This window comes from Alexandromys fortis, unplaced genomic scaffold (genome assembly GCF_014885135.2).
Source record: "Alexandromys fortis isolate MF-2015 unplaced genomic scaffold, M_Fortis_MF-2015_v1.1 scaffold_3, whole genome shotgun sequence".
NCBI lineage: Eukaryota > Metazoa > Chordata > Mammalia > Rodentia > Cricetidae > Alexandromys > Alexandromys fortis.
Genome location: NW_026067909.1, coordinates 15,283,626 through 15,308,162, shown reverse-complemented (window position 1 = coordinate 15,308,162; position 24,537 = coordinate 15,283,626). Strand labels below are relative to the sequence as shown.

General features: G+C 47.4%; 1 protein-coding gene across 4 annotated transcripts in view; it reads left to right on the top strand.

The window, feature by feature from the left end:
* The window catches only part of Pacs1 (phosphofurin acidic cluster sorting protein 1), a 132,665-nt gene extending 122,982 nt beyond the window's left edge, over window positions 1-9,683 (top strand). For all 4 annotated transcript variants that reach the window (XM_050137339.1, XM_050137342.1, XM_050137340.1 and 1 more), the window contains exons 16-24: window positions 598-752; window positions 911-1,021; window positions 1,541-1,643; window positions 2,203-2,245; window positions 4,453-4,495; window positions 4,674-4,809; window positions 6,621-6,847; window positions 8,106-8,225; window positions 8,304-9,683. In XM_050137339.1, coding sequence (XP_049993296.1) covers window positions 598-752; window positions 911-1,021; window positions 1,541-1,643; window positions 2,203-2,245; window positions 4,453-4,495; window positions 4,674-4,809; window positions 6,621-6,847; window positions 8,106-8,225; window positions 8,304-8,419 — 1,054 coding nt within the window. In that variant the 3' untranslated portion in view covers window positions 8,420-9,683. The remainder of the gene's footprint in view (window positions 1-597; window positions 753-910; window positions 1,022-1,540; window positions 1,644-2,202; window positions 2,246-4,452; window positions 4,496-4,673; window positions 4,810-6,620; window positions 6,848-8,105; window positions 8,226-8,303) is intronic.
* Window positions 9,684-24,537: the final 14,854 nt, after the last annotated feature.

Here is a 24,537-nt window from a genome sequence, read left to right as displayed (position 1 = left end):
GCTTTTCTTCTTACAATGTTTTCTGGTTCCTCTACCTCGCCTTCCAACCCTGAATTCTAGCAATGGCAATATTCTCAGGCTAGGAAGCTGCAGCTCCAGCTTGTACTTAGAGACAGAGCCAGCAGTAGTGCTCAAAGCCCCTAGAATATCAGCTCCTGAACCTTCTGCCCCTGCCACCTTTACATCCTGGACTCATGCCTCACTTTGGCTTGCTCGTCTTTCTCATAAGCCCAAGATAAAGAACAGAATCCAGGGTTCTAAAAATACCTTAAATTCCTTCCCTCAATGGTAACATTCTGTTTTTTAATGGGATCCTGTTTCCCTCTCCAGGGCCATCTGAGGGAGGCCCTGTCACATCTTCCCAGGTGACACTGCAAGGAGACTCCAGGGTTCTGGGCCCCACAGGCAGCACTTGCACCTTGTCCTTGTAGCATCAGCCTCCTCCATGGAAGCTGCCTCCCTCTCGAGCAGCACATGCTTGATGCCTCCTTGTATCATTTTGTTTCTTGGCATGCGTCCCCATGGCTTTTAGAAATGCATGAAGTCAGAGCTTGAGGCCTGAGACTTAAGAATGGTGTGTGTCCCCTTTCTCCTTAGCTGCAACTGTAACTCATCCATGCCGAGGCCGGTCAAGGTGGCAGCTGTGGGCAGCCAGAGTTATCTGAGCTCCATTCTCCGGTTCTTTGTCAAGTCCCTTGCCAGCAAAACGCCGGACTGGCTGGGTTACATGCGCTTCCTCATCATTCCCCTAGGTAAAGTCTGGCAGCATTCAGGAGACTTTGTCAGCAGACTCGGTTCCTGCAGAATGGGAGTTGATCAGGGAAACTAAAGGCTGAACCTTGGCTGGGGATAGCTGCTTCCCTTATTCTACCCACTAACCGTTTACTCTGTCTGGTTTTCCATCTGCCAGGTTCTCATCCAGTGGCCAAATACTTGGGCTCAGTAGATAGTAGATATAGCAGCACCTTCCTTGATTCTGCCTGGAGAGACCTGTTCAGTCGCTCAGAGCCCCCAGTGTCAGGTAAGGTCCCTAAAGGAAACTCTCAGGGACTGAGGCTTCTGGTTCCCCCATGCAGCTGAAGAGGGTGGGGAGCAACCTTATTCCCATTCCTGTAGCTCTTACCCCTTTCCCAGTTGGTATTCATTAATGTAGGTATACCCTGTGTGACCCTCTCCTCAGGATAGCTTCTGCCTACAGCTAAAAGTAAGGAGGTCATATGGCTGGTACGTGGGCCAGCTCTGCTTGTAGAGATGAAATAGGCAATGGGGAATGCCACTGATATAGTCTGTTGTTGAATGAGTTACATTGTGCCAGCAGGTATCCCCATACCATCCACTGGTGATGCTAGCAACAGAGTACAGCTAAGGTCAGGGAAGACTGTGCTTTGGTTTATGAGTCCTTTGATGTATGGCCAAGAGGATCTTAGAATCCTTTCTTCATCTCAGCTCTGAGGACCCTGCCTTGGGGACTTAGGGGCCTCTCTGAGGGTCTGTATAGCTGCACACTAAAATGGACACGTCCCTCCTGGCTTTTCTGCAGAGCCACTGGATGTGGTGGGTCGTGTGATGCAGTATGTCAATGGAGCAGCCACAACGCACCAGCTGCCTGTGGCCGAAGCCATGTTAACCTGCAGGCATAAGTTGTAAGTCTAACAGGAGTTTTCTAAAAAACGGATTGGGTAGCCAGATGGTGGTGGCACACACCTTTAATCCTAGCACCCGGGAACAGAGGCAGGTGGATCTCTGAGTTCAAGGCCAGCCTGGTCTACAGAGTGAGTTCTAGGACAGCATGGGCTGGCTACTCAGAGAAACCGTTTCAGAAAACCAAAGGAAAAAACAGACAAAAAACAGATTGGGTAAGTTAGAGGAACCTTGAATCCTTTCGTTTTTCATATTTTCCTTTTCCACAATTCCACTTCCTGTCATAGAGGACAAGAGGACATGCCTGACTTCTTAGCCTCCTTGCAGGTCGATCAGTTATTTCCTCCATAGTGATTAAAATCAGTTGGCAAGTCCGAGCAGTGCTGTTTGCCTTTGTTCTGTGCTCTCCATTCTGTCCTCAAGGAGTGGCCTCCCTGCAGTGTGACAGGAAGCTATAGCCGTGTGTTCTGGACCCCATTGAGCAGAACTCAGTGTGGGGAGCTTAATTGTCCGGCACTCTTGCAAACCCACTAATTGCAATCCTTTCCTGTTTCCCAACAGCCCTGACGAAGACTCCTATCAGAAGTTTATTCCCTTCATTGGTGTACGTACTTGCTCCCCTCCTCCAACCCCAGCCTCCCAGCCTTCTTGCTTTCCTTCCATACAAGAAAAGGCTGTCCATGGTGGCACACACTGTTCAATCCAGAACTCCGGAAGCAGAGGCAGTAGAATCTCTAGCTAAGGCTAGCCTTGAACTTGTGATCCTCCTGCCTCAGCCTCCTAAATGCTAGAATTACAGAGCAACATCCTTTCCCTAATCAAGAACTGTCCCCAGATTAGTTATTGGTGTCTCCTATTTATTGTACCGAGCCATGAACTTGGGGTCGTGTATCTCTGGAGCTCAGTCCACAGTGTGGCTTCTCCCGGCTCAGAGAAAACGAAGTGGCCTCAGAAATAATGAAACCTTGGCATTCTGAGAAGTCTAGAACCAGCTGCCTCACAGGTTGACCTTAAGGAAAAGCCTCTCTGATGCAGATGTGTACACTAGTGGATTAGTGAAATGCAAGTGAATTTATCTTGAAATAAAGGAAGAATACCTTTGATTTTTTTTTTTTATCAGTGTTTTGATCTCAGGAACCTAGGAGTTCTAACCCTACAGAGGGCTAAAAACTGGTGTTTCCATTCAGAGGACATTCTGATTGCCCTTCAAAGTTGACTCTTTTTTTTTTTTTTTTTTTTTTTTTTTTTTTTTTTTTTTTTATTTTCGGGACAGGGTTTCTCTGTAGCTTTGGAGCCTGTCCTGGAACTAGCTCTTGTAGACCAGGCTGGCCTCGAACTCACAAAGATCCACCTGCCTCTGCCTCCCGAGTGATGGGATTAAAGGCGTGAGCCACCACCGCCCCCAAAGTTGACTTTTATATCCTATAATCTTGAAAATATCTCACAGTCTTTATAGGGGAAGAGCTAAGCAGGCCTGGGTTTAACTGTCCCTGTCCTGATTGCAGGACATGTAAGGATGTCCTGAGTGGTCACATCCAGGGTGATCAGCAGGCTTACTGACCTTTCCAGCCACCTAGTTATTCACTGCCTCCTTAGCCCTTGGAAGACTCCCATAGCTCGTAGCAGTTCAGAATCCTGGCTGCCACCCGGGCTGGCAGTATAGCTGCTGCCTTCAAGAAACTGGGAACATGAATTGTCAGTCTCTGGACTCTCAGAACCAAGTGAGACATTTAAAATAAAGTTTTCAGTCATAGCTCAGTCACAGAGCACATGCATAAGACCCTAGGTTCTGCACCAGGCAGTGGTGGTGCACGCCTTTGATCACAGCGCTCCGGAGGCAAAGGCAGGCGGATCTCAGTTTGAGGCCAGCCTGGTCTAAAGAGTGAGTTCCGAAACAGCCAGGGCTACACAGAGAAACCCTAACTTGAAGCAAAAGGGAAAGGAAAAAAGACATAAAAGACCCTGGGTTCCATTTGCAGCATCTCAAAAGAAAAAAAAATGGATTAACTAGCAGCCTCACAAACTGCCAGGGGAACTAGAGAGGGGGTAGCTATGTATTCAGGAAGCCCCAAAGTATCCTCCAGGAGCCACCTGAAAAAGGCACATGATCTCTGCTGTAGCAGCCCCAGCCCTTGGCCTCCTGCCCAACTGTTCTGCTACATAGGCTGTCTCCCAGTGCCATGACCCCAGACCCCTCCACACACACACCTGTCATTTAGAACACAAGAATATATTAGCCACATTGCCTCTAGCTGTATCTTTTTTCTGGCCACTGGAGGGCCCACTCCATCCTTTCCAGAATACTCTGTCCATGTCAAATTGTTGAGACATCCCTCCTAGGTTACTTCAGTTTCCAGGAAAGTGGGAAGTAGGAACGTTGTATCTACACCCACAGCTCACTTGCCTTGACACAGACCAGTTTCCTAGGCCCCTGCCAGGCTGCTCTTAGAAGAAATAAGGTCAGGACACTGCCCTCAAAGTAGTCTCTGCCCTAACCCCCAGAGAAGGAATGCCAAGTCTTATGGCCACCTCACAGAACTTGACTTCTTTTCTTTCTTTTAGTTTTATGGTGCCAAGGATGGAACCTGCAGCCTCTTTTTACTACCGAGCCCATGACCTCTTATTCTTTTTTCTCCTTTCCTTTTTTTTTTTTGGTGGGGGTGGATCATTTTAAATACTAGACTGTTCCAGATATGTAAAGATTTTTAGTTATTGACAAAACACCATGTGGTCATGGCTGAGGTGCTGGCCATCTGTAAACAAGTGGATTTGGACTTGGAAGAGGACCTAATACATGTCCCTTCCCTCCAGGTTGTGAAAGTGGGGCTTGTTGAAGACTCGCCGTCCACTGCAGGTGAGCTAAAGCTCCTTTGCTACTCTGAGTGAGGGTCACACTTTTCATCTTCCGGGGTGTAATTGGTTGAGTTGAATAAGAAGGTATGTGCCCCGCTCCTTCAAGGTGCCCTAGGGTCCCCTGAAAGGAAAGCATACTTCCTGCCACCAGTGACCAACTGTGTTTGTCCCTTTGACAGGCGATGGAGACGACTCACCTGTGGTCAGCCTTACTGTGCCCTCCACATCACCACCCTCAAGCTCAGGCCTGAGCCGAGATGCCACAGCAACCCCTCCCTCATCCCCATCCATGAGCAGTGCCCTCGCTATTGTGGGGTAAGGCTCTTCCCAACCCTGTCTGTCCATGTTCCTCTAGCCAGGCCTACTCCCTTCTCGGGCATGGCACACTGGCACAACACAGCCACCTGGGTGAGAGCACTGGCACAGATTGAAATTCAGAGACTGAGACATTGCAAGAAAGTTCAGTGAAGTTTGACGCTTCTTGCTTTGTCTTCTCTGCATTGTTGTGGGGTCAGCTGGGGCTGTATTGACAGAGTCTCTGGCCCTCGTGGGCTATTAAAGTATGGTTCAAGTAGCTTCCTACAGGACCTAGGGCAGTAGTTCTCAACCTGTGGTCACAATCCCTTCCACAGGGATCACCTAAAACCATCAGAAAACACAGATATTTACATTACAGTTCATAAAAGTAGGAGAATTACAGTTATGAAGTAGCAATGAAAATAATTTTATGGTTGGGGTCACCACAGCACGAGAAAGCACATTCTGAAGGTTGGGAACCACTGTGCTGGAGCTGGAAGAATGGCATGGGATTGTGAGTCAAGGATGCCTGGGTTAGGTGGCTCCCCATCCTGTGCTGTTGAACTTTGGTTTCTGCTGTGTGCAGAGGTGAACTAGCAGCTCACAAGGATGTTGTGAGGCCTGATTGGCAACAGCACTGTCAGTATGGGAACTGCCTCAGAGTGGCTGACACCCTCTTTGTACCTGTGCCACAGGAGGTTCCAGGCTGGGCCTACAATGTTGAGATGGCAAAGACCATGTAACTGAGACTGCAGGGAGTGGTGGGAGGGAGGTGACGTTAGGATTCCAGGTACTTAAAATTGAGGGAGATGGCCAGCAAGCTGCTTTTCTGCCATGTCTGAAGGGGGACAAGCCTAAGTAATGAGGTAGAGAGCAAAGAAAAGCTAGGTGTGGCCAGGCACAGTATCCAACATCTTTTCACTCTTTCTTCTGTCTTCACTGTTTCCTTTCCTCACAGCTACCAATGGGGAAGCGTTCCCAGTAGGTTTTCAGGTGTGCCCACGACTATTCTTCTGAGGAAGGAATGGGCCCTGGGCTAGGGTCCAGCCCTTCTCCTTACATCCCCTTCATGGTCTTCTGCTGTCCATGGAAGAGACAGTTTAGGAACACAGCCACATTCTGCCTCAGCAGTGACTTCTAGGAAGCCTCCTTTCTCCTGTTTCGTCCACTGCATGAAGGGCTTTTGTCCAACTTGGATTTCAGGACTTTTGAACCAACCCCTACCTTGACCTCTTTTCTCATCCAGTTTAAGCTTGTCTTTAATGGAGCCACCAGCAGAAGGAAAAGTCAGATGACTTTCATAGCCTGGATACCTATTGTGTCTGACGCCTTCTTTCAAGAAAACACTCCATTTTCCCCCAGGAGCTAAAATTATCACTGAGCTAAAAGTGTCGTACATAACCAAAAGTGCAGGGCAGCATCCCTTGGCTCCCAAGGCGGCTGTGAAGCCATGGTGCTGCTTCAGCCCCTGCCCACTGCTTCTCTCCAGCCATCTGCCTACTCTGGGCCTTGGCTTTGCTTGCATGTGTGTGTGTGTGTGCATGTGTGTTTGTGTATGAGTGTACACTTTTATAAATCTTTCTGTTCTGCTTCCTTCATTTTGTGACAGTTTTGATTTTCTCACAGTGACTTGGGCTTTGTTCTCAAATCACCCCAGTTCTCCACCCCCACATGAGCAGGTTCTATGTCACTGGCAGAAACATAGCCAGCTGGCTGGCCTTCCTCCCCATCTCCTGCTCCCAAAAGCAGTATCTTCCATCCCTCATTGCTCCCATGTGGTTAGGCATTGAGTTCAAAGCCAACATGTTGTTTTCATTTCACTTCTCCAGGAGCCCAAATAGCCCATATGGGGATGTGATTGGCCTTCAGGTGGACTACTGGCTGGGCCACCCCGGGGAACGCAGGCGAGAAGGTGACAAGAGGGATGCCAGCTCAAAGAATACTCTTAAGAGTGTCTTCCGCTCGGTGCAGGTTTCTCGCCTGCCACATGCAGGAGAAGCCCAACTTTCTGGCACCATGGCAATGACTGTTGTCACCAAAGAGAAGAACAAGAAAGGTAGGTCATGGGGCTGGAGAGATGGCTCAGAGGTTAAGAGCTTTGCCTGCTCTTCCAAAGGTCCTGAGTTCAATTCCCAGCAACCACATGGTGGCTCACAACCATCTGTAATGGGGTCTGGTGCCCTCTTCTGGCCTGCAGGGATATGTGCAGACAGAACACTGTATACTAAATAAATAAATACTTAAAAAAAAAAAAGAAAGAAAGAAAGAAAGAAAGGTAGGCCAGGGAGGACACCAGGCCAGCAGACTTTGGTGGCCTCCCTCCAAGTCCCTGTCCTAGGGTCTGGGCAGGAATCTGCTTCTGGATAGGATGCGTGTATTAGTATGTAGATCTTGAGATCAGCCTAAGACCCAAAAGCCAGCTCTGCATCACCTAGAGGACAAGGCCACTGTATTCAGGATGGATATGGGATGGCCGCCTCCATGGCCACCATGGTTTTAGAGCAGAACACTCATGCCAAGGGATGGAAGGCATTCCAGGGAAGCTTCCGGAACGAAAGATCTGATGAGGATCTGTGCCTGGAGGTACACATCTGTAATCCCTTGGGAGGCCGAGGCAGGAGAATTACAAGTTCAAGGCTGCCTGACTACATAATGAGACACTACCTCACAGTAGTCTCACACACACACACACACACACACACACACACACACGTGGGGAGGAGAATACAGCCAATTGTGAATAAGCAGGGAGATTAAAGCATCCAGAGCAGAGTTGTTTAGTAGTCGTGGGTCCTGTTCTCCAGGAGAGTTACATCACACTGTAGCTGTGTGTATCTGCAGTGTATGTCCTGTATGACCCCAAATCTGCCCCTATAGGAGCTCCCGAGCAGCTGTGCCTCTGGGAGTCTCTCCTCCTCCCAGATTTCTCCCAAGGGCTGCACGCCTGGCTCACCACTAGACTGGCATAGGGACCTTCCAGCAGCTCAGCAGGGGCCTGCCCTGCCTACCCTCCTCCCAGAGTAGAACCAGCGGGAGTACTTCCACTTGTTGGGTGGGGGTAGTGAAAACACCTGCCACTTCATCACTCCTCAGCCCCACGGCCTCACTGTGCAGGTGAAGATAGGCCCAGGCAGAAATGCAGAACCTTTAGCAAAGTGACACAGGAGTTTAGAGTTCCTTACAAACAGCAGGGCCAGGGAGCTTGGGGAGCACATTACCTCTCCATCCCCAGCAAGAAGGAAGCAGATGGGCTGGGAAGGAAAGGGATGGCTGCTTTCCAAGTCTGTGACAGGTGCTTCCCGCTGCCTTTCCAGTGCCCACTATCTTCCTGAGCAAGAAGCCCCGGGAAAAGGAGGTGGATTCTAAGAGCCAGGTCATCGAGGGCATCAGCCGCCTCATCTGCTCTGCAAAGCAGCAGCAGACCATGCTGAGAGGTGCGGTGGTGGTGAGAGCAGGGGAGGGAGGAGAGGGAGATGGTTCGCTAGCCCCAATCTTTCTCTTCTGTCACCTAGTGTCCATCGATGGAGTGGAGTGGAGTGACATCAAGTTCTTCCAGCTGGCTGCCCAGTGGCCCACTCATGTCAAGCACTTTCCAGTGGGCCTCTTCAGTGGCAGCAAGACCACCTGAGACCCTGCCTCCCAACCACTCCCTCCTGGCACTGCCACCCAGCCTCACTACCTGCAGGCAGGGAAAGGCGAGCAAGCCCCGGCCCAGCCTCCCTTTCCCAGCACTGGGGCCTGCCTCTATATGCCCGGTCCTGACGGACACTGCCACTGGGGATGCAGCCCTCCCCTCTCACTGCCCAGCCCTTCTCTGGACTACCCTCCTCCATCCTGTTCTAGGCCCAGAGCTGGGTGGTTCTGCCTTCTGGTGCCCATAATCCCTATAATTGGATAATCTGAACCGTCCTTCCCATCACTCACCCCTGCAGCACCAGTTCCCTTTCTGGAGCACTGGTACACAGGGAGACAGCCCAGCACTTTACCATAGCCTGGCCACCAGGCTCTCAATTTCCAAGGCTCTTCTGTTAGTTGCTACACACCCTGCCTTCCCCTACATGATAACTGTTACAGGGCTGGGGCCTCCTACCATTCCTGCGACCTCACCTGCACCACAGTTTCCCAGTAGAGTCGGGGGGACATCTAAGCATCCTGACGTTTCTGGGATGGAGGGGCCTTCCCAGTTCTCTTCCCATGCACGATTTCCTGTCACCTCAAGTCCATGTGGGTGTCTTGTGTCCTGAGTGGTGTCTGGTTTTATTTCTTTTTGTTTTTTTGGGTTTTTTTTTTCTGGTTGGGTAACTTGTCCTGTGCACAGGTCCTGTCCTTGAGGCTCCTTCCTTCCTCTGCCTCCCATCCTCCCACCTAAGATAACTGGTTTCATGAGGTAGGAGGCAGCAAGCCCTGCTCCCCAACATACATTGTCTGTGACTCGTATCCAGCCATATGTCTCCCTTTCCTGTGTCAGCTTGCCTCCCCTTCACTGCTCTGTCTCCTTACTTCCTCCGTGGCAGGGCAGCGGAAAGAAGCCCATTTCCACCAGGTCTTCCCCGGCAGCTGCCTTCCCTCTCTGCCATGGATGGGTCCCAGACCTACCTCAGCCTCCTTATCAGTGTCTTGAGGAGAGGCTGAGAAGGGACAGAGCCAGCTCAGCCTCCATGCCCCGGCACCTCTGGAGCTTCTCTGTTGCCCTTTGGCTGCTTCTTAGCAGTGTGGCACGAAACTGCACTTGGGACATGTTTTCTCCTTCTCCACAGCCTAGATTCTTCACGTCCTTCTCCACTGCCCAGCCCTACTGTCCAGAGTGTCTCCTGGCTGGGCCTGAGAATAAGTGGGGTGGGAAGACTGGGGCCATGTTGGGTTTTTTCATTCAATAAACTGGTGATTTCTTACCAACTGCCTTGTGCTTCTGCCCCTCACTCTGTTACTGCCACTGTCCACCCTCAGCAGACAGAATAAGCCAGGAGCACGAATGGAAAGGAGTTTGCTTCTGTGTCCCTTCACTACGGAACAGGAGTGAACGTGGCTGCCCAGAAGGGTGGGTACTGCTCCTGTGTCAGACCCCACTTCCCAAGGCATATACACCCATCCTTCCCTTCTAAGTCCAAGTGGTCTTAGCTCTGGCTGGAGGATGGCTTGGAGCCTGGATCTGTCTGTTGAGTTATTTTCCTGTTGTTCCTTGACCTGAGATGGGGTCAGTGTCCTAGTTTTGTTTCCCACGGCTGTGATAAAGTACTCTGACAAACCAGCACGTGGGAGGCAGAGGCAGGCAGATCTCTGTGAGGTCAAGCCCAGCCTGGTCTACAGAGTGAGTTCCAGGACAGGCTCCAAAGCTATGCAGAGAAACCCTGTCTCAAAAGACAAAGGAAAAAAAAAAAACCAACTAGCCACCACTACCAATGTCCTGGGTGTAACTCTTCTACACTCCCAGGGGCCTAGACACAGAGCCTCCCTAGAGGTACCCAAGATGAAGGCTCACACGAAAGAGGAACAAAACTTGGCCTCACCATGCAGGTGTAGACCCAAGAAACAGCGGCAAATGGGCAGACTGACAGTTAACTCCTATAGCCTGTGCCTAGAAGCCCCGCTATGAAAAATCCAGAGCCCAACCGGCTGAGGGACAGACTTTCCTGGCTGGTTAATAGTATTTAACTCTTGAGAACCAGAAGCCAATGAGGGCTGGGGAAAGTGCCCCAGAGAAGACTGGTGAGCTGGCTGGGAAAGAATTGGCCATGACCCCTGAAACCCATGGGAAACGGGAGCCGGGATGACTTATAAAGCTGTATCTCCAGCAGTGACGCCCGGGAGAGTCTCAACGGAGCTGCTGTCATTCATATCTCGTTTCAGGCTGTGGCCCTGCTGACCTGGGCTGCCGAGTCAAGGGTCTTCCTGCCTTGCTCCCTGGCCCTCGCTCAGTGCCTAGCCTGAGACAACGGGAACTTGGGCTCACTGGGGTCCAATGATCCTTCCCCCCTCCTACGAGGGAACATCCAGAACTGACAGGCTTAAGCCTGAGGGTCCTAGAAACAGTCACAACTGCTAACAATGATAGCTGTACACTCAGAATAACACCTACAACAGCTGCTCATCCCCCTTCACAAAAGATGCTTTTCTCTTAAGCATGGAGGAACGGAGAATCGAAGCTGTGCAGTAACAGTTCCTTCTGTCAAGCAGGAGACAGCAGTGCTGGCCTAGACCTTAAGATGAAGAAACGCAGCCCCCAGGTTGTCACAGACCTCGTCTAAGGATGGGGTGCATTTTGGTGAGCAGGTAAAGAAGACCTATGTCGGCTGCACCAACTCTACACTGACTTCTATTACATTTGGTGGGGGGTGTTGCGCACACGTGTGGAGATGAGAGGACACTTTCAAGGAGCTGCTTTTCTCCTTACATGTGGGTCCTACAAATCATCAGGTTTAGCAGCAAGCACCTTTACTTGCTGAACTAGCTCACCACTAATTTTGGTTTGGTTTGGTTTTGGTATTTGTTTTTTTTTTTCAAGACAGGGTTTCTTTATGTAGCCCTGGCTGTCCTGGAACTCACTTGTAGGCCAGGCTGGCCTCGAACTCATAGAGATCCTCCTGCTTCTGCCTCCCCTGGTGCTGAGATTAAAGGTATGTGCCATCATACCCAGCTCCATTTAAAATTTTCAGAGATTTTTTAAAAATAATTTTTATTTTATATGTGTTGATGTTTTGCCTGCATGTTTGTCTATGTGAGGGGGGTCAGATCTTGGAAGTTAGAGACAGGTATGAGCTGCTATGTGGGTACTGAGAATTGAACCTGGGTCCTCTAGAAGAGTAGTCAGTGCTCTTAACCACTGAGCCATCCCTCAGAGATTTATCTTTAATTGTGAGTAGGTGTGTGTGTTTGCATATGGATATGCACGTGTATAGGCCCCAGGCATCAGATCTAACTACTGAGCCATCTATCCACTACCCCCATTTTTTTTGTGTGTCTGTTTTTTTGTTGTTGTTGTGTTGTGTTTTACTTTTTGAGACAATCTCACTATGTAGCCAAGCTTGGCCTTGAATTCGTGATCCTTCTGCCTCAGCCACTGGAATGCTAGGATCATAGACCTGTGCCACCATAATGTGCAATACTGAAAATACTTATTTTATCTCCCAACTGCTGTATCCAAGGAAAGCATTAGTAGCTATCCTGTCACACACACACCTCCCAGGACATTGTCTGTGAGCCAGGCCTCTGCCAAGTTCTCAGAGAAGTCATCAGTGCATTGTTGTGTTTGCTGTCTCTTCACAGGAGGTTACAAATCTTTGATCCCAGCACTAGACGCTCACCTAGGTCCTACAACCATCTCAACCCTCACCTGGCCGAAGCAGGACTCTAATCCACTATTCTTCTCAGTCTTGGTAACCAGTGCTAGCATACACCCTGTATTTAAGCTTACCAGAGACTGTACCCAGGCTATCAGTGACCTGTGTCCATTCAGCAAACTTGAAGGACAGCTAAAGGGATGAGACACAGCTCTGCTGATAAAAAGATGTGCCGAGTTCTCAAATAGGGACTCAAGGCTGGCAGAGAGTTAAGTGGACAGTTGCCATGATTAGAAGCCCTCAGGAAGGTATCTAATCCAACCTGCAGGGGGAAGGGTCCAAGGGTCCACAGGAAGTGGCACCTGAGTAGTATCTTAAAAATGCCTGAACAAGGTAGATGTGCTAGGCACAGGAAGCAGCATGTATAAAAACCATTGTGGGGGGGGGGGGTGACCTAATCTGAGAACCACTGGTGATTCCAAGCCACTAAAACACAGTGGAAAGCTGAAGAGAAAAGTAGAGGCAAACCATGAAGACCAGTGGCTGCTATCATTGCTGGCTTTGCCAGAGAAAGAACTGTACCTTTAGTCCTGAGACACACACACACCCCTGACTACAGCACACCAGAAGATGCAGGTTGCAGTTTCCAAGGCAGGCCGCAGGTTCAAAAGGAAGGCAGAGGCAGATCTCTGTGAGTCAGCCTGGTCTACATGGGGACTTCCAGGACAGCCAGTGCTATACATAGTAAGACCTTGTCTTAAAACAACAGCAGCAGCAGAAATCAATCAGAAGGTACTGCAGCACTTTAGAGATGATGCTTTAGCCGGGCAGTGGTGGTGCTCGCCTTTTAATCTTCTATATGGCTCGGTTACTTTTATTCTACACTCCCCATCCTGCTTCCTCTCCAACTGGCTGCCGACCACCTTTCTTCTGAGAGATCTCTCTGTCCAGAGTCCCCGCTATACCTCCTGCCTAACTATTGGTCATTTAGCTTTTTATTAAATCAGTCACAGTGACATCCTCACACAGTGTAAAGGAATATTCCACATTTCCCCTTTTTGTCTAAATAAAAAAAGAAATACAGTAAAACCATATACAATAAGAACAATTATCAGCTGGGTGATGGAGGCACGCGCCTTTAATCCCAGCACTTGGGAGGCAGAGGCAGAGGATCTGAGTGAGCTTGAGGCCAGCCTTGTCTACAGAGTGAGTTCCAGGACAGCCAGGACTGTTAACTGTTATACAGAGGAACCCTGACTCAAAAAAACAAACAAGCAAAAATTATCAGATACAAATTACATTTACAATGTCTAGTTTGTTTGTATTCAGCAAATTTGGAGAAAGTACTGTATCTATCCTGGCTTAGCCCAAAAATTTTGTTGTTGTTGTTGTTGTTGTTGTTTTCCCCGAGACAGGGTTTCTCTGTGGCTTTGGAGCCTGTCCTGGAACTAGCTCTTGTACACCAGGCTGGTCTCGAACTCACAGAGATCCACCTGCCTCTGCCTCCCAAGTGCTGGGATTAAGGACGTGCGCCACCACCCCGGCTTTAGCCCAAAATTTTATATCTAAACCCTGTTCTTTCTTTCTTTCTTTCTTTTTTTCTTTCTTTCTTTCTTTCTTTCTTTCTTTCTTTCTTTCTTTTTTAGTGTTGTTTGTTTGTTTGTTGAGACAAGGTTTCTCTGTAGCTTTGGAGCCTGTCCTGGAACTAGCTCTTGTAGTCCAAGGCTGGCCTCAAACCTTGAACTCAAAGATCCAACTGCCTCTGCCTCCCAAGTGCTGGGATTAAAGGCGTGTGCCACCACCGCCCAGCCCTAAACCCTTTTCTATCATAACTTGTATTACTAAATCAAAACTATCTTTTAGACCTCAAAACATTCTCCTAGATAAACAATTTAAGCTTTCATGTCTCTCAACCCTATACATTTTATACCTCCTTTGGGAGCTTCTTTTCTGAATTTGGTAACAAAGAAAACTGCAACTATAACTGTCTTCTCTTCAACCCCATCAGAGACCCGAGAAGGATATACTATTACCTGAATAAACAGGAAGTGTAGATCAAACAACTTCCAAAACTATAGAACAGCTGGTTGCCTGGACAACCACCCAAGGTTTCTCTGTAATGTTGGGGTATCCATCATTGACCTACAGACCTAGAATATCTGACAGACTTTTCTGTGAAGCAGGAATTTTGAAGGATTGTCCTATCCTATCTTGTCCTGGCAAAGTTAAGCAGATACTTTCCTTTGTTTCCTGCTTGTCCAGTCTAGACAGCACACTGTCAGCAGTCAAGGCAAGGGCAGTTTTTTTGCCCCATGGCTAGTTTTGGCCCCTAAGAAAGCAAACTCCATATGGAGGTTCTCTGATACTTACCATCCTTTTTTTGAGGTAAATTGGTGCTGTCAGGAACAGATGTGTCTCACCGTCATACCATATTCTATAGGTCTTTAAAGTGTTTGAAGATCATCTCTCTAGCTAAAATACATTGCTAAATGACCTTGAAAACATACCCAACGTGACTACAAGTTTGACTGATATAGGTTAACAAACCTGCATTTCTTATCCTAAATAGTTTATAATAATAACTTTCAAGGACTAGAAATTTACATTACATTTTTAAATAAGCATAAGTACAATACCTTAAACAAGAGTAGAAATGCATGTATAGTATGTTCTAACAAAAATAACCTTAAATTTGTATCAATATATAAAAACAACTTAAACAAGAGTAGAAACATATACAGCATATAGTATACAGTATAACAGAATCATCTTAAATTCCTATCAATATACAAAAAATCCATACCAATGTAAAATATTTAAGACTAGTAGTTGCTTTTTTAGTTTGAAAGTAGATTTAGGCCTGGAGAGATGGTTTAGCAGTTAAGCACTGACTGATCGTCCAGAGCACCTGGGTTTAATTCCCAGCACCCACATGGCAGCTCACAGATGTCTGTAATCCAGTTCCAGGGGCCTGACAGCCATAGCAAAAACACAAATGCACATGAGATAAAAAATGAATTAAAAAAACAAAGTAGATTCAGTAATCTAATCTTTTATCCTATCATCTCTATATCTCCCCTTTTTCTTTTCAGAACAACATCCCTGAATCTAATCTCCGTTGATTAGATTTTTTTTAATATTTATTTATTATCTATACAATATTCTGTCTGTGTGTATGTCTGCAGGCCAGAAGAGGGCACCAGACATCATTACAGATGGTTGTGAGCCACCATGTGGTTGCTGGGAATTGAACTCAGGACCTTTGGAAGAGCAGGCAATGCTCTTAACCACTGAGCCATCTCTCCAGCCCCCGTTGATTAGATTTTTTTCCTTACCATGACCAATAGCAACTTGTAACCTACCCCACTAAACAAAGACAAATATCCATAACCCACCAAATTATCAAAACCACCCTCCCATCCCTTGGGAATGTGGGCGTTGTGTTCTCTAGACTGCTTCTTGTTGTCTGCAGACACTGGCATCTTTAGGGGACCCAGAGAAAATTAGGATAATGGTCAAGTCCTGAGAGCACTAGCTGTATCATTTGTTGTCCAGTCTCTGTATACTGGGAAAGTGCAGGGCTTATCTCAAGTTCTGGCTGGAGTAGTCTGTGAGGCTGGACCATCTTAGCCAGTCGCCTTGAAGCTGTTCTGGATGCAGAACTCTGAGGAAACTGCAACTCTGAGAGGCTGGATCACTTGGGCCACCCATTTTCATTGGTATCTGGTCCCCTTGCTCTGTCTTGTAGCTTTCCTAGGTTTATTTCTTTATGTCTGTGGTCAAGATTTCAGGAGGTCTCTCCTATCAAACCCGATTCTCTTTAACTTTGAACAAATTCATAGCCATTTGTTTCCTCTGGAACCAAAAGCATAACCTCTCCCCTAACGCAATACATTTTCTTGAATTCACTTTAAAGTTAGGGCACTCCTAAAGTTTCTAGGCTGGTGTAAGTCAGCAGTCCCTCTTAAAATGCCACATCTCTCAGGAGCTGTCATTCACTATCAGCAATCAAAAAAATATAAAAACAAGACACCACATAGGATCCAGACTCTGTGTATTTCCCATATTTATGTAGCTTATCCTTTTTATATTATTTTAATATTTCTTTTTTTAAAATATTTTTTATGGTTTATTTAATTTTATTTTATGTGCATTGGTGTGAAGGTGTCAGATCCCCTGCAACTGGATCTTCAGACAGTTGTGAGCTGCCATGTGGGTGCTGGGAATTGAACCCGGGTCCCCTGGAAGAGCAGTCAGTACTCTTAACCACTGAGCCATCTCTCCAGCCCCTATTTTAATATTTCTTTAAAGACTTTATCTTATTATCTATAAGCTATTTTTTTCTATAACTTTCTGTACCCATTTTCTTTTTTAAGCCTAAGCATATTTTTAAACACACTATAATCAGCTTAGAGGGTTTTTTATTTATTGTTTGTTTGGATCTGTCTTTTTTGTTTGTTTGGGGTTTTTTGTTGTGTTTTTGTTGTTGTTGTTGTTGTTTGTTTTTGAGACAGGGTTTCTCTGTAGCTTTTACACCCTTTCTGGAACTCACTTGGTAGACCAGGCTGGCCTCGAACTCACTGAGATCTGCCTGCTTCTGCCTCCCAAGTGCTGAGATTAAAGGCACGTGCCACCACCACCCGGATGTCTGGATCTGTCTTTACTGAGCACCTGCAATGTTCTCTGACCCCATGAGACAAATCTTAAACTGCTATGTCAAGCACCACGTGGTTCAGCTTAGCACGTGGCACTGGCAGCTGGCTCCAGCCTGCATGCAGCGGCATTTCCGTACAACACCTAACCTACCCCTTAGATGGCGGTCGCCAGGAAGCTCTGTTCTGAACTTCCTTTTTAAAGCTTTCTCAGGCCTATGTGGATAAACATGGCCAGACATGGGACACCAGGGTAGTGATGGCGCACACCTTTAACCCCAGCATTAAGGAGGCAGAGGCAGGTGGATCTCTGTGAGTTGGAGGTCAGCCTGGTCTACGGATGAGTTTTAGAATAGCCAAGACTACACAGAGAAACCCTGTCTTGAAAAACCAATAAAAAGAAGAGGAGGAGAAGCAGCAGCAGCTAAGCATGGTGGTACACGCCTTTAATCCATCACCAGGGGGACAGATGTTGGCCATCTCTGTGAGTTCAAGGATAGCCTGGTCTACATAGTTAAGACCCTGTCTGTAGCAGGGTATGTTGGTATACACCGTGAATCCCAGGACTCAGGAGGCAGAGACAGGCAGTTCTCTGAGTTTAAGTCCAGCCTGGTCTACACAGTGAGTTCCAGGATAGCCAAGGCTACCCAGAGAAATTCTGTCTGGAACAAAAAAAAAAAAAAAAAAAAAAGACCTTGTCTGAGAAAATGAAAAAGAAATAATGTACTGAGGATGTATACTTAGGGAAGGGTGTAGAACAACTTCAGAGGCAGAATAAGCAGAGTGGATAGTTAGAAAGCCGGTCTGATGCCTAGGGAAGTAGCAGACACCTGGAACTCCCCTGCTCGGGGGACAGGAAGATGACAAGTGCAAAGCCAGTCTGGAATACAATGAGACTCTCAGAGCAGGAGGGTAGCAGGGAAGGAACCTAGGGGAGGAAAGAGAGGAAGAGAGGGAACAGCAGGGCTGAAGGAGAGAAGATTGAGGATAGGACTGGCCATCGGCCCCACATGTGCAGACCTGAGAATGAGATTAGACAGACATGAATGCTGTGCCCTTCTGAGCGGGTCTGACTAGAGCTGGGACTCTGGGCATCTCCTTTGGTATGCTGGAGAGCTGAGATGGGACGAGGGACACAGCCCTCCATCTTTCCCACACCCACTCCCGTAAGCCCCAAATCCCTCCGCATTTGCTTCTGTTTGGGCTCACCGTTCTCTCTGCCACCAGTCTCAGTCCCTGTTTCCTCTCCAGCAACACTGTGAACAGAGACTGTCCTAGAGTTCACACTTGTCTTCCTGCCCCTGCTTCCTCGTACAAAGTCTGTCGACTCATAACCTGTCTGTGTAGATGACAACAAATATGAGGAGCAGTGACTGTTGTGTAAAGGCTGTGAACGCTCTGTTCCACCTGCTTTCCGCTCCCCAGCAAGGCAGGTGTTAGGTAAGTCATTACTCAGACGAAGAAGTGGGTGGAAACAACAGCACCCTAAAATGCCACACAACTAGGAAACAGGAGTGTGACTTTGACTTCAGTGGAGTCTGACCCCTGTGTTCTTATTCTGTTACTTGTGTGTATGGGTGCTCTGCCTCCATATATGTCTGTGTATGACATGCGTGCAGTGTGCTCAGAGGCCAGAAAAGGACACTGGATTATCTGGAACTAGAACTGCGGAGAGTTGTGAGCTGCCTTGTAGGTGCTAGGTCCTCTACAAGAGCTGTTAGTCCTTTTCACTGCTGAAGCATCTCTCCAGCCTCTTGTGTTTCTCTTGAGCAGGGTGAGAACCCTTCCAGCCTGACTAGGAATTCACAGGAAGGGTATAAGCAGATTAGCCATGTGGCTGCCAGGACAGGAACCAGAGGCCTTTTCTGAGAGCTCTGGGTAGACTTGAACCTGACTCAGTTGTAGAAAAAGCTGACAGTTAGAAATGTCCAAACCAGGCAGTAGTGGCACACACTTTTAATCCCAGCACTGAGGAGGCAGAGGCAGGTGGATCTCTGTGAGTTCAAGGCCAGCCTGGTCTACAAAGTGAGTTCCAGGACAGCTAGGGCTGTTACACAGAGAAAGAAAGAAAAGGAAATATCCATAGGAAAGGAGAGAGACTTCTTTGGGTTGCCAGTCTTGAGCACTTATGGTGAATCCACAGAAGTTTCAAGTAGCATCAGACCCTCAGAGACAGCGCCCCCGTTGCTGTGGAACAATCTGTGCACTGTAAAAGTGCATTATTCTCATTGGTTAATAAAACACTGATTGGCCTATAGCTGGGCAGAAAGAGATTATACATAGAAACTGTCTAAGAGTTTCTATTGCTGTGAAGAGACACCATGACCACAGAAACCTCTTTTTTTTTTTTTTTTTTTTTTTGGTTTTTCGAGACAGGGTTTCTCTGTGGTTTTGGAGCCTGTCCTGGAACTCGCTCTTGTAGACCAGGCTGGCCTCGAACTCACAGAGATCCGCCTGCCTCTGCCTCCCGAGTGCTGGGATTAAAGGCGTGTGCCACCACCGCCCAGCTCACAGAAACTCTCATAGGGAAAACATTGAATTGGGGTGGTTTCAGAGGTTCAGTACATTTTCACCCATGGTGGGGAGCATGGCGGCATACAGATAGACATGGTGCTGGAGAAGCAGCTGAGAGTTCTACATCTTGCAGACAAGAGGAAATGGTCGTGACACTGGGAGATATCTTGAGCATAGGAGACCTCAAAGTGTCTCCCCCCCCCACACACACACTTCCTCCAAAAAGGCCACAACTCCTAATAGTGCCACTCCCTATGAGCTTATGGGGCCAATTACATTCAAATTACCACATTCCACTCCCTGATTTCATAAGCTTATAACAATATCATAATGCAAAATGCATTTAGTCCAACTTCAAAAGTCCCTATAACCTATCACAGTCTCAACAATGTTTAAGAGTCCAAAGTTCAAAATCCCTTTTGAGATTCACGCCATTTTTTTTTTGAGACTGGGTTTCTCTGTATAACAATTCTGGCTGTCCTGAAACTCACCCTGTAGACCAGGCTAGCCTCAAACTCACAGAGATCCACCTGCCTTTGACTCCCAAGTGTTGGGATTAGAGGCACGTACCACCACCACCCAGTTGAGATTCATGCAATCTCTTAACTGTAATCCCTTATAAAATCAAAATCAAGGGCTAGAAAGATGGCTTAGTGGTTAAGAGCACTGCCACATGGCAGCTAACAACTGTCTGTAACTCCAAGATCTGGCACCTTCATACAGATATACATGCAGGCAAAACACCAAATGTACTTAAATTTTAATTGTTTTAAAAAAATCAAAATAGAAAAACAGATTATGTAAGTTCAATATATAATGGCACAAGATATACATTATCATTCCAAAACGTAGTGAAGGGAGCAAAGTGAAGAAATACTGGACCAAAACAAGACCTGAAACCACTGGACTTTCTCTCTTCCCTCCCTACTCCCTTTGTCTGAATAAACTCCTCACTTAAGCTGTATCTGCTTAGCACGTCTGTCCCTCACCTGCCCTTGGCTCTATCCACTGTGGTTTGGACCCACCTGCCAAGGTCCCTCTCACTCAGAATCATAACGTGGGCAAACTCCAAGCTCTGCATCTCCACGTCTGATGTCAAAACGCTCTTCAGATCTCCAACTTCTTTCAGCCTTGTTGACTGCAACACACTTCTTTTTTTTTAATTAATTTATTTTGTGTGTGTGCATTGGTGTTTTGCCTGTGTGTATGTCTATGTGAGGGTTCAGATCTTGGAGTTAGAGACAGGTGTGAGCTACCATGTGGGTGCAGGTGGGTCCTCGGGAAGAGCAGCCAGTGCTCTTTGCCATTGAGCCTTCTCTCTGCCTGCTGGACACTTCTTTCCCTCCTGTTCCTCCAGTGGAGGCCAATTCCACTTCCTGTGAGCAGCTCTCCTCAGCAGGTCCCCACCACTCTGGCGTCTCTAACATCTTGGGGGTCTCCAAGACAATCCAAGTTTCTCCCTCACAGCTTTACACAATGGTCTCTCTGGGCTCCATTCAGAGACACCCCTGACACACGCCCATCCTCAGCAGCTTTCCTTAGTCTCGGGGGCAAATTCCATAGCCCATTTCCTCTACCCATAACTCTAAAGACAGAGGCTCAGCTGTTTGCTGGGGCAGGAACCTGGCAGCCTTATCTAATTACATCCTGCTTTCTGTCCTTCACTGCCTAAGCCTGGCCACCCGGGAATTTCCTCTGTAGACCAGGCTGGTCGCAGATTCAGAGATCTGCTTGCCTCTGCCTCTGGAATGCTGGGATTAAAGGTGTGCCCCACCACACCCAGTTCTAAGCTTTTCTTTAGTTTCTTCTCACAAATTAGAAACTTAGCCCTAAAGTCACTGTTCCCTTTAGCCCATTTCTTAATTAGTCTATTTCCTGGGAAATAGGATTTAACTCTATTCTACTTTCTGGTGTGTTTTGTTTTCTCCTCAAAATTTACATTTTGTAATTTACCCTGCTCAGCTTGCACCTTTTCATTATAAATCTTCACTAGAGTTACCACTAATAATCACATAACAGTCTATACTAGGCTGTGTTGGGATTTCCTCTGCCAATCTAATCCAAAACTCTTCACTTTTAGCCTAAAGCAGACTCTTCAGACAAGGACAAAAGGCAGCTACTTTCTTCACCAAAATATCACAAAAAAAGATCTTTAAGCTACATACTAAAGTTCTTCTCCTCTGAAACCTTTCAGATGAGCCCCCACAGTTCAATAACTCTTAGCACCTCTGTCTTCCATGCTCCTGCTAGTATGGCCCATTAAGCAATACTTTCATAACCCAAAGTATCAGTGTCCATATTCCTCCAGACAAAAGCATGGTCTGGCTTATCACAACAGAGCTCCAGTCCCTGGTAACCAACTTCTGTCTTAGTTGAGGTTTCAGCTGCTCTGAAGAGACACCAGGACGACAGCAAATGTAAGGAAAACATTTAATTGGGATGGCTCACTCCCAGGTCAGAGGGTCAGTTCATTACCACGTGAGGAAGCATGGCAGTCTATGAACACACAGTGCAGGAGAAGCAGCTGAGTGACCTCTGTCTTGGGCACAGGAGGCCTCAAAGCCCACTCCACATTGACACACTTCCTCCAACAAGGTCATCCCTATGCCAACAAAGCCACACCTTCTACTAGTGCCACCCCTATGAGCCAACTACATTTACCAAAACTCTGCCTCAAAAAAGGAAAGAAAGAAAGAAAGAAAGAAAGAAAGAAAGAAAGAAAGAAAGAAAGAAAGGAAGGAAGGAAGGAAGGAAGGAAGGAAGAAAAAAGGGCTGGAGAGTACTTTCTGCTCGTCCAAAGAACCCAGGTTTGATTCTGAGCACAGACAGAGCAGTTCCCCACTGTCTGTAACTCAGTTCCAGAAGACCCTACGTCCTCTCCTAATGTCCTTGGGTGCTCCATGCACACAGTGCTCAGATATACATTCAGACAAAATACCCATATATTAAAATTCATTTTTTTTTTGTTTTTTGATACAGGGTTTCTCTGTGAAACCCTGGCAGTCTTGGAACTTCCTCTGTAGGCCAGAGATCAAACTCACAGAGATCCACCTTCCTCTGCCTCCCACTGGGATTAAAGGCGCCAGGCTAAAATAAAATTTAAAAAAATATATAAGTAGCAAGTACAATTTCTGAAGGCTTGGGGATGGGTGTGTGTGCTGTTGAGCAGCACAGAAACAGCCCCAGCTGAACCACCCCTCCACATCAATTTCTTCCCTTTTTTTTCCATTTACTGATCACCCATCAGCAGCCTGGCAGGAAATCAGCAGCTGGAAGTGGAGGAGCCCAGGGCAGAGCAGGACAGATTAAAGTCCCTTCCCTCAGGGAACACCGTAGTCCGAAGAGACCAGATAACAAGACAAGTGGCAGAGACCAGATAACAGGACAAGTGGCTAGAAAGGTTGAACCACAGACAAGATTAAGTACTGAAAGCAAGATAAAGGGAAGAGAACAATCAGAAAAGGCCCAGCCCTCCCTCCCCAGCACCCTGGAGATGAAACCAGCTGCCTAAACAGAAGCACAGAAGAAACCACTAAGGCTTGCACACCAGCCTCTGCTAGAACCAACAAAAGCCACAAAGCAAGAGTGAACATTGCTCCTTGTTTACCTGGGACGAGGTGATAAAAAAGAATGAACCCCTTTGTTAGGTAGAGAGGAAAAGGGGAGGGACAGAGGTAGTGGGTAATATACTCGGGGGTGTTTCATGCAATGCAGGGGCCTACAGAAGCATAGAGAGTGTAGAGAGACAGCAGCTGTCTCTACTTCTGGGGGACCCTGTGTCGGGTGAATTGAGAGTATGCATGTTTGTGCCACTGCATTGGCAACGGCATGCCACTTGGCTTCCATGATGGTTTCCTCACACGCTCTCAGTGACAAACTATTTGGACTAGAGGTGCAAGAGGGAAGAACTGGTCACCGAGAGCCTTAGCTACCTGAGAACAACAGCTAAGAAGATGGTCCCTTTGCCAGGTGGTAGTCATGGCAGCGTCCACCTGTCATCCCAGCACTCAGGAGGCAGAGGCAGGCAGAGCTCTGAGTTCAAGATTAGTCTGGTCTGCAGAGTGAGTTCCAGGACAGCCAGGGCTACACAGAGAAACCCTGTCTTGAAAATCAAAAAGATGGTTTCTGACTGGCCTTGAACTCACAGATCCCAGTCTAGCTCTGGGGTTAAAGGTGTGCACTGTCACTCTTTTCAAGGTTTGATAATTTTGAAATGTAGTAACAATCACTGTTCTAAGCAAAACAAGATCAAGGAGAACCTGGTGGTTCTGGGTTTTCACTGAAGTAGAAGTGGTAACTTAGTGTCTTATCAGACGACAAACTCTCCTGGTAGCTGCCAAAGTTAGGCTTAGTGGAAAGATTGTATCTTTGTTTATTTGCAGGCAGGTACTACCACTGCTACGGTGCAGGTGCACGCATCACTAGCCCCAATCACTTGGTGACTATACAGTTCACTCATTCCGGATCATTGGGCCCTGCCACCATGTTCCGAGCAGCATCTGGAATGACAGTGGGGTGAATGGCCAGGAAGCTGTAATAGCACTCGCTAGGCCAGATGAGGAAAAGACTGAGTGGGGCTTGTTCCTTGTCTCTGAGTATCTCCGTTGGTGAAAGGAAGCCGAGTCCTTGCTGGAGACAGAAGCTATGAGTATATAAGGAAGGCACTTTAAGCTGGGGGTGCAGCTAAGTCTATACAGTGCTTGCCTAGCATGCATAAAGCCTTGGGTTTGGTCTCAAGCAAGCCATCCAGCTGGATGTGGTAGCAATTTTAGCACATGGGAGATGATGGCAGACAGAAGTTCAAGGTTACCCTCAGGTACATAGCAAATTTGAAGCCAGCCTGAGCTACATGAGATCCTGTCTCGGGAGTGGGGTGAGGGCACTTTCTCATATTTTGGGTATCTCAGAAGAGAGCTCCCTGTCACAGCATATACTCAAACTGTGAAAGATGGCACCAAGTGCTGAACCTTGTCCCGAGTTCATCCCTACTCATCCAGTTCTCAGTGTGTGGATTTTGTGATGGGGATGAGCTTGCTGTCAGCTCCTAGAGTTGTCAACCAGGAGGTTAGGTGAGGATCTTGGCGCTGGCCATTGTTATAGAGAATCGAATCAAGCCTAGGTTTGAGAGGACTGGTAAGTGTATTTCTCTTGTCCTTTTTCTCTCCTTCCAGATTTATTTATGTGTGAATGAGTGTTTCAGCCACGTGTTTATCCTGGGTACCACATGGCTGATCAGTGCCTTGCAGAAATTAGAAGGTTGCACCGGACGCCGTGGAAACGGAATTACAGATGGTTGTGAGCAA